Source organism: Sarcophilus harrisii, chromosome 3 (assembly GCF_902635505.1).
Source record: "Sarcophilus harrisii chromosome 3, mSarHar1.11, whole genome shotgun sequence".
NCBI classification, from domain to species: Eukaryota; Metazoa; Chordata; class Mammalia; order Dasyuromorphia; family Dasyuridae; genus Sarcophilus; species Sarcophilus harrisii.
In genome coordinates this window covers 535,001,857-535,011,555 of record NC_045428.1, presented here as the reverse complement: position 1 = coordinate 535,011,555, position 9,699 = coordinate 535,001,857, and the positions used below count along the sequence as shown (strand labels likewise).

The following is a 9,699-nucleotide window of genomic DNA, read 5'->3' as shown; positions in this document are numbered from 1 at the left end:
GGTTTGTAATCAAGATATCATCTTCAACTCCTCACTCTCAGATACCTTACATATCCATTCAGATGACAAATCTTGTCAATATTATCTCCACAGAATCTTTTGCAATCAATAAACACTCACATGGATGCCATTCTAATTTAAATCCTGATCAAATCCTCTCATCTGTTTTAATAGTTTCTTACTCAAGTCTCTCTAGATTCTAATCTATCTCTCACACAGCTGCCAAAGTAATCTTTTCTTTTCTTTTTTTTTAATTTTAATAGTATTTATTTTTCCCAATATATGCAAAGATAGTTTTCATCATTCACCTTTGAAAAATATTGTGTTCCTAATTTTTCTCCCACTTTTCCCTCTCCCCTCTTTCCCCAAGACACCAAGCAATTTAATATAGGATAAACATATCCAATGCTGTGCAAGAAAAATCAGATAAAAAGATGAAAAGCAGGAGAAAGCAAAAACAAACAAACAAACAAACAACAATAAGCAAACAAACAACAATCGGTGAAAATAATGTGTTTTGATTCGCATTTATTCTCCACAGTTCTCTTTCTCTGGATGCAGAGAGCATCCACTTTATATACAAAATAATATTTTCTAATGTACATTTGTTTTGGGGGACAAATAAAGTTTCACTTTTGTCTTTGTAAATTAGTGCCTAGCATAATACCTGGCATATGAAGAGGAAATTTAATAAATATTTGTTTATTTATTGAACGATTGAAAAACAGGTCTACTTTTCATCTCCCCCATGGTCTTCAGGATTTTATTTTTGAAAGCTTCCATCTTTGCTCCTCTTTCCTTTTTCATATAGTAGAATGCACTTTGTAAAGCCTATCCTCACATGTTTCCTTTTCTCTGTTCATAATGGTCTTCTCTAGAATTCTCTAGACCCTCAGATTTCCCTCTTGTGAATGAGACCATATCAATACACATTTTCCTCATTTAATTTTCAAGGATGAGTCTGAATAACAATATTCCTCTTTCATAACTTATTAGAGATTTTTCAGCTAAAACAGAGAACCTACTCAAATGAAGTAATTATATATGAGTCCTTAATGTTCCTTCTAGCTATAAATTAAGTTTGCTAATCCTCTCTTTGTGAATGTGGTCTAGGACTGCCTTTTGTTTATCCCAAATTAATATACTTAAAATAAATGTGCTCACCATCTTCTTGATATGTTCTTTTCACCAATATCTCAATTTCCTAAATTCTGGATTTAAGATTTTTGGAATATCTTGAGAAATCCCCGGCGTATCTCCTTGGTCTTGACACTGTAGATGATGGGATTGAGCATAGGAGGCACAAAGAGGTAGACATTGGACATCATGACATGAACAACAGGTGGGGCTTTCTTCCAGAAGCGGTGGATCATAGAGACAGCAATGATCGGCACATAAAATACAAGAACTGCACAGATGTGGGAAATGCAGGTATTAAGTGCCTTGAATCTCTGTTCCTGAGAGGCAATGGCTAGGACAGCCTTTAGGATGAGTGCATAGGATAGGAGAATAAAGGTTGAGTCAACACCATAAGTAAAGATAACCACAAAGAGACCATAGATATTGTTGACATGAATATCTCCACATGCAACCTTCATGAGGTCAGGATGGAGGCAGTAGGAATGGTGTAAGACATTGCCTTTGCAGAAAGGCAACCTCTTCACTAGAAAGGGGAAAGGGAAGAGTGTGACAAAGCTCTTTGCAAGGATGGTCAGGCCCATGACTACAATCCGGGTATTAGTGAGAATGGTGGCATAACGTAGAGGGTTGCAAATGGCCACAAAGCGGTCAAAGCTCATGGCCAGCAGGATCCCAGATTCCATGAAAGAGAAAGTGTGAATGAAGAACATCTGGACCAGACAGGCATCGAAGCCAACCTCACGGTAGTTAAAGCAAAAAGTACCCAACATAGTGGGCAATGTAGACAGGGAAACACCTAGATCATTGAGGGAGAGCATGGACAGGAAATAGTACATGGGCTGGTGCAGGGCAGTCTCTTGTACCACAAGGCCCAGGATGGCAAGATTGCCCCCAATGGAGATCAAGTAGAGCCAGCAGAAGACAAGAGCTACCCAGCCTTCTCCTGTCTCTAGGCCCGGGATGCCCGTCAGCTGGAACTTAGCTGGCTGGAAATTCGAGTCATTGAAACCCCCCATAGAGGGCGAAGATTGGGCAGCACCCAGGTGCTTTGGGGCCTCTTTTCAGGCTCCCTTTCTTCTAGCCCCTGTCACCAAAGACAAAAGGAACATGGGATCATTAGTCTGGGAAAAAACCCTGAGCCTGGAATCAGTCTCATTTACTTACTAGCTATGTGATTCTGGGCAAATCACTTCTGTCTCAGTTTTCTCATCTGTCAAATGTGGATAATGATAGCACCCAATCCCAGAATTGTGGGGATAAAATGAGATGATATATGTAAAACAGTTTTTAAACCTTGTAAACCTTATGCCACTGAAGGCTTAAGGCCACTACACCTTAAAGATATCTTGGGTTTGGTTTTAGACCACTGCCATCAAACAAATATCACAATAAAAGTAATGAGAAGTTTTTAATTTCCTAGTACACACAAAAGTTATATTTATATTATACTATAGTCTGTTAAGTGCACAATAGTATATTATGTCAAAATGTATATGTTGTAATTTGAAAAATACTTTATTGCTAAAAAATGCTATCATCTAATCCTTCAACAGGTGAAATCTTTTTACTTGTAGAAGGCTCTTGCCTTAATGCTGATGGATGGTTGATGAGTATGATTGGCTACAGAAGGCTAGGGTTAGGGTAGCTGTGGCAATTTCTTACAATAAAACAATAATGATGTTTGCTTTATGGATTGACTCTTCCTTTCACTTTAACATTTAAAGGCCATTGTATGGCTATTAATCAGACTAATTTCAATATCAAAGTGTCTTGGGAACAGAGAAGTTGAAGGAGAGGGAGAATGAGGAATGGCCATTTGAAAGGCAGAACTTTGTCTTATATAGACACAGTTCATGTTGCCCTGAAGCAATTTTAATAGCAACATTAAATATCACCAATCACAGGTCATAATAACAAATATAATAATAATGGAAATATTTGAAATATTGTTAGAATTAACAAAATGTGACCCAGAAGTATGATGTGAGCACATGCTGGAAAAATGGTACCAAGACTTGCTTGAAGAAAAATTGCTACCTTCAATTTGTAAAAACATGCAATTATGGTACCAAGACTTGCTTGAAGAAAAATTGCTACCTTCAATTTGTAAAAACATGCAATTATCTGTGAAGTACAATGAAGTAAAGCACAATAAAACAAGGTATGCCTGTATATGAGTGGTTTGGCCAGAGCACTGTGATCAGGTAGCACTGGGAATCAGGCAGACTCATCGTCTCTAACTTGCTGAGTGACCCTGGGCAAGTTACTTAACTCTGTCTTACTTTCCTCATCTGTAAAATGAGCTGGAGAAGGAAATGGAAAACTACTCCAATATTGTTTTCCAAAAAAATCCCTAAATGGGGTATAGAGAGTGGAACATGACTGAAACAATTGAATATAAGAATAATAACATGCCTGTATACAAATACTATTATTATTATATTCATACACTTAACTTCATGATCTGTGGTATATAGGGAGCAGAGAGGGAGCAGAAATGACAAGCATCTCTAACCTTACTCTAATATGGCTGTTTCACCTCCTCTCCCAACATGTACTCAAAATGACCTGTAATGTTCGGGGGATACTATGTTCTTCCTGTTAAGAGACTATTATAGTATTCTCTAGATTCTTTCTTTGAGATTCTAGAGATAAGGGAAGAGAAGAAGCTCAAAGGTACACTTTAATACAAGAACCTTGAAAGAATAGACTAGGACTAGTTTATAATATTTTCTGTTATACATATAAACTTAAGTAAGCCAGTCCTTAGATTCTTTATATATATTTTCAGTCCTAATTTCTTAGCCTGATTTTTTTTCCTGAGTTCTGAGTCTGCACCCCATCTTCCTGTTGTCATCCCATAATTAACTCAATTAGTTCAATAATAGTTCAAATTTAAGAAGAAATTTTACAGTAAGAATTTAAGATAAAGAACTTTGAGAACTACAAAGAAGTATATCTAAGGGGGAAGGTAAATCAGGATGAGGAAAAGCTTCCTGGAGGAAAGAACATTTGAATTGGGCTTTAGGAATGGGTGAAAATTCAACAGGAGGTAGGCAGGCATTCACACAGATTCTTTTCTTGAACAAAAAAGATCATGCATGAATGCATAGAGCATATTTGGGTGTAAAGAATTGTTTAGTATAAAGTCTGCATACAAATATATAATCTGTAAGGAAAAGTAATCAGAAATGAGGATAGATACATGGTGTGCACAGTGCTAGGTTATGGATTGCCTTGGATGAGAGGCAAAGTAATTTCTGACTTTTACTTAGTATACAGTAGAAAACCGCTAAAAATTTGATATCAAAGACGTACCAAAATAAAATCTCTTTTATTTAGTATACAGTAGAAAACTGCTAAAAATTTGATATCAGAGACATACCAAGATAAAATCTCTTCTAAAGATAAAAACTTCTTTTGCTTAGAACTATGTATAAGATAGGGATAGATAGTGGAGTTATGAAAACATGCAAGAAGCTATTGCAATAGTCAAGGAATTTGATAATAAAGACCTAGATGCATATAACAACACTGCAAAAATTGAGACATTTTACATATGAGGAAATCAAGTCTTAGGAAGTTTTAAACTTAACCCAGATTACTTGACTAAATAATTGGTGAACTTAAGACTCAAGCTTAGATGATTCAATGCCAAGTTCAATGCTCTTTCCGCTATTTCCTATCACCATCCTTGTGCATTTATAACAATGTGCCCTGTATCATACATAGGTAATTGTGTCCATGGATTGTCTGTCTTATTAGGGGCTACATACCTTATTTATCTTTATAAATACCCAGAACTTAGTTCTAGAATTTACATATAAAAGGCTATTGGGGCATCTTTCTCTAATTTAATGGAATCATTAAAATGAGAAGGATTGAAATAGAAATTTATGAAAAAATTATATTCTGTTCTAAAGTTCTACATTCCTATTATCCTTAATACATACACACAGCAGAAAACTCCCATTTACTCAAACACAAAAGAATTTCAAGCATTCTCATTTATACATATACATATATGTGTGTATATATATTTTACACAAATATTCTCATGCAAACACATCTGCAATCATGAAAACCTTCATGAACATATAGATACATACAACTATAGAACACAAAATCATATAAACTGGTGTGCAAACACATACTTACATATTAATGCCTCCAAGCCCCTCATACATAGACATTTATATAAATATATAATTTTAATAGTTTTATTTTTGATTGTTTTTCTCATACTACAGTCATTTTCTTAATATACAACCTTATACCTAACTCTTAGGGCATAATAAAAAATAATAATTTATAATATAATAAATATAATAACAATAAAATAAATATAATAAAAATAATATATAATAAAATTGTTTATAATAAATGTAATAACAATAATGATTGTGATGATTTTATTATTTATATCAAAAAATATTGATATTATCAATAAAAAAATTAAGCAAGACCAAATAACATGGAGACTGAATTTAAGAGCACATATGACATTGCTAGCTTATTCTTAGCCCTTAGGAAGTCCCTTGCCTTTGTATGAAGTAGGAATATAGATTCTCATTCACTCACCTCTCCCACCCTGACCCCACAGGTGTGGTACTGTTTTGAAGTGACTTAGGAAGAATCAAATCAATACTCTGGTATTTCACATTCTGACAACTAGCTTCATTTTGCTTGTTTTGTTTTGGTAGACATGGATCACAATTAAGGCTGATAGTAGAACAAGGTTCCAAAATTTAGGATTGAAGTTTGTATTGGAATTGGGATTACAATTAAGGTCACACTCTTTTAGAATGGAGGTTGACTCTAGAGCCCAGGATCAAGATCTGAGTCTGGATTGTGTTCAAGGGTTGGATGGGATTCTTAGGATTGAAGGATGGCAACACTGGATTGTGAGAGGAACTTCCCTCTTCTGCATGGGGATACCAGGCAGAATGGTCTCACCTTTTTGGGAACCATAATATTTATGGAATTTCTATTGGTCCTTGGAGGTAGGATATGGGGATAGAGGAAGACTCCTTAGGGATCAAATCTCTTGAGCAGTCTATTTGGTGCCAGTATCAGTGATGACCCTTTCATGGCCAAAGGCATGATTACACAATTTTAAACATTCTGAGATTACATATCCAGTTCAAACCCTAAAATATATACAGGCATATATGTGGTTCTTTTATGTATATTGTATCTAAGGCACATGTTTAAATAACACCAATTAATATATATCCCAACATACATATAAACATGGAAATGTATATATTTAAAATATGTATATATATATATATATATATATATATATAAGACATATAAAAGAAAAGACATCAATTATAGGCTTATACACAAAAGCAGATCAATATATTACTATTATATATGTATATATAATTTGAGAAATTAATAATTTAAATCAAGGAAAATGACACATAAAGTTAAACTCTAAGAGGCAGAATTAGGACTGAAATGAGGCTTTATTACTTGAAAGAAATGATTATTAAATAGCCAGATATTGGGAATATCCAAGATATTTTTCCTTTTTCCTATTTCCTCATTCAAAAGTCAATATTTCAAGGACATCTCTGACCTTGCTCAAAAATTTGCCTCACATATCTAGGTTAAAATTGTTGCCCCACCAAAATCTTACAAAAACCTTAAAAATAAAATGTATTCTGGATGAATTATAGTCCATTGTGTTCTACTTAGGCTTTGTCTAGATTGCCCAAGCCTGGGGGTATAAAAGTGATATTGTTTTGTGGTTTTATTCATATAGTTTCTGATTTTCCCTTGGCAGATTTTCTACTATCGGTAGTTACTTTAAATGGAAAAAAAAATAAATATCTTAACCTTGCATTTGACAAGTCTTAATAAGATTTTTTATAAGAATCCATTATTTGCATTCTCCAATTGATAAATGGTCGAAGGATATGAACAGACAATTCTCAGACGAAGAAATTAAAACTATTTCTAGCCATATGAAAATATGCTCCAAATCATTATTAATCAGAGAAATGCAAATTAAGACAACTCTGAGATACCACTACACACCTGTCAGATTGGCTAGAATGACAGGGAAAGGTAACGCAGAATGTTGGAGGGGATGTGGGAAAACAGGGACACTGATATATTGTTGGTGGAATTGTGAACACATCCAGCCATTCTGGAAAGCAATTTGGAACTATGCCCAAAAAGTTATCAAACTGTGCATACCCTTTGGATCCAGCAGTGTTTCTACTGGGCTTATACCCCAAAAAGATACTAAAGAAGGGAAAGGGACCTGTATGTGCCAAAATGTTTGTGGCAGTCCTGTTTGTAGTGGCTAAAAGCTGGAAAATGAATGGATGCCCATCAATTGGAGAATGGTTGAGTAAATTGTGGTACATGAATGTTATGGAATATTATTGTTCTGTAAGAAATGACCAGCAGGATGAATACAGAGAGTATTGGCGAGACTTACATGAACTGATGCTGAGTGAAATGAGCAGAACCAGGAGATCATTATATACCTCAACAACGGTACTATATGAGGATGTATTCTGATAGAAGTGGATTTCTTCGACAAAGAGAAGATCTAACTCAGTTTCAATTGATCAAGGATGGACAGAAGCAGTTTACCCAAAGAAAGAACACTAGGAAATGAATGTAAACTGCTTGCATTTTTGTTTTTCCTCCTGGGTTATTTATACCTTCTGAATCCAATTCTCCCTGAGCAACAAGAGAACTGTTCGGTTCTGTACACATATATTGTATCTAAGATATACTGTAACCTCTTTAACATGTATAGGACTGTTTGCCATCTGGGGGAGGGGATGAAGGGAGGGAGGGGAAAAATCGGAACAGAAGTGAGTGCAAGGGATAATGTTGTAAAAAATTACCCTGGCATGGGTTCTGGCAATAAAAAGTTATTTAAAAAAAAGAATTCATTATTTGGCAAAAATTGTTGAGAAAACTAAAATGCAATATGGCAGAAACTGAGTATAGACCAATATTTTATACCATTTACAGAGATAAGGCTAAAATGGATATGTGACCTAGATATAAATAGATGTTACAAGAAAATTTGAAGAATATTGAACATATTACTTAAGAGACTTCATGATATAAAAAAGAGATACAGAGGAGAGTATGATATCATGAAATGGATTGTTTCATTTATATTAAATTTTAAAAGGTTTGTACAAATAAAAAATGCAACCAATATCAGAAGGAAAGTAGAAAATTGGAGGGAAATTTAAAGATATTTCTTAGACAAAGGCCTCATTTCTCAAATATATAAGGAATTTTGTCAAATCTATAAGAATACAAATCATTCCTGAATTAATAAATGGTAAAAGGATATGGACAGGAAGTTTTCCAGTGAAGAAATTAATGCTCCAAATAATCATTGATTAGAGAAATGCAAATTAAACAACCTTGATATTTCATTTTGTACCTACTAGATTGGCAAAAATGGAGAGGAAAATGACAAATGCTAATGGGGAGGAATACCACTCTGCAATACTATTATCAGGCCTATTTACAAAGATAATTATTAGGGGAAAAGGAAAAGCCCCTTATGTTTTAAAATATTTATAGCCTCTCTCTTTGTAGTGGTAAAGAATTGGAAACTGTGGGGATACCAGTCAGTTTTGCAATTGATATCTGATTGTAATGGAATATTACTGCTATAAAAATTATGAGCTTGATGATCTTAGAAAAACATGGATAGATTTACATGAAATAATGAAGAGCAAAATGATCAAAATCAAAAGAATGTTTGTATGCAGTAACAGAAATATTGTTTCAAGAACAACTTTGAATGAATAAATTTTGACTGCCAAATTAACTACAAAGGACATAAGAAAAGATGCTATCTGCATCCAGAGAACGAACTGATAAAAAGTATTTATATAATCATGTTACACATATACAGATACACATACATCAATAGATATACATATATTGGTATATACATATTGATATATACATAATTTATAACATACATATTTGAGTCTAATGGTAGCCATCTTTAAAGTAGGGAAAAAGAAAAAAATATTTACATGATAATTTCATTTTATATTTAAAAGGAATACCAAGTTGTATATAATAGATTTGAGTTTCACGTACAATCATCTTTTTTGTGTTATACTCTGTTATAGGAATGCTTTATTCCATAAATAAAAAGAAAGTAAATATAGTTTTAAAAGGAGTCTCCATTTTTCTATCATTATTCTCTTAGTTTTGTCATACTCTTATGACGGTAATGCAACTGAAAGCCCCAAGATTAACTGGAGAATAGCAGGCAGATTGTTACCTCGATTCAAACAATATACATTTTGGTAGCTCATATCCTGTATTATTTGGTCTTCTTTTAGGGCCAGGAAGAACAAGTTTTTTTTTGACAACCCTTTGTATGTTTGAATAAAATGATCATATTATCCCAAATCTTCTCTTCTGAAAGTTAAACACACCCAATTCCTTCTATAAACAACATTAATAAGTGCTCACATTTCTTTAACATTTTATGGTTTGCAATGTACATTGTATATATCATTTCCACACTTTTTCCCAATAACTTTG

The 9,699-nt window shown here is 33.8% G+C and overlaps 1 protein-coding gene across 1 annotated transcript; it reads right to left on the bottom strand.

Annotated features, from left to right (window-relative positions):
• Positions 1 to 1,217: 1,217 nt before the first annotated feature.
• LOC100933215 (olfactory receptor 51I1-like) lies at positions 1,218 to 2,156 on the bottom strand. The gene has a single exon (XM_003764788.1). It carries the CDS (start codon positions 2,154 to 2,156, stop codon positions 1,218 to 1,220), a length of 939 nt encoding a protein of 312 aa, XP_003764836.1.
• Between the last annotated feature and the right edge of the window lie 7,543 nt (positions 2,157 to 9,699).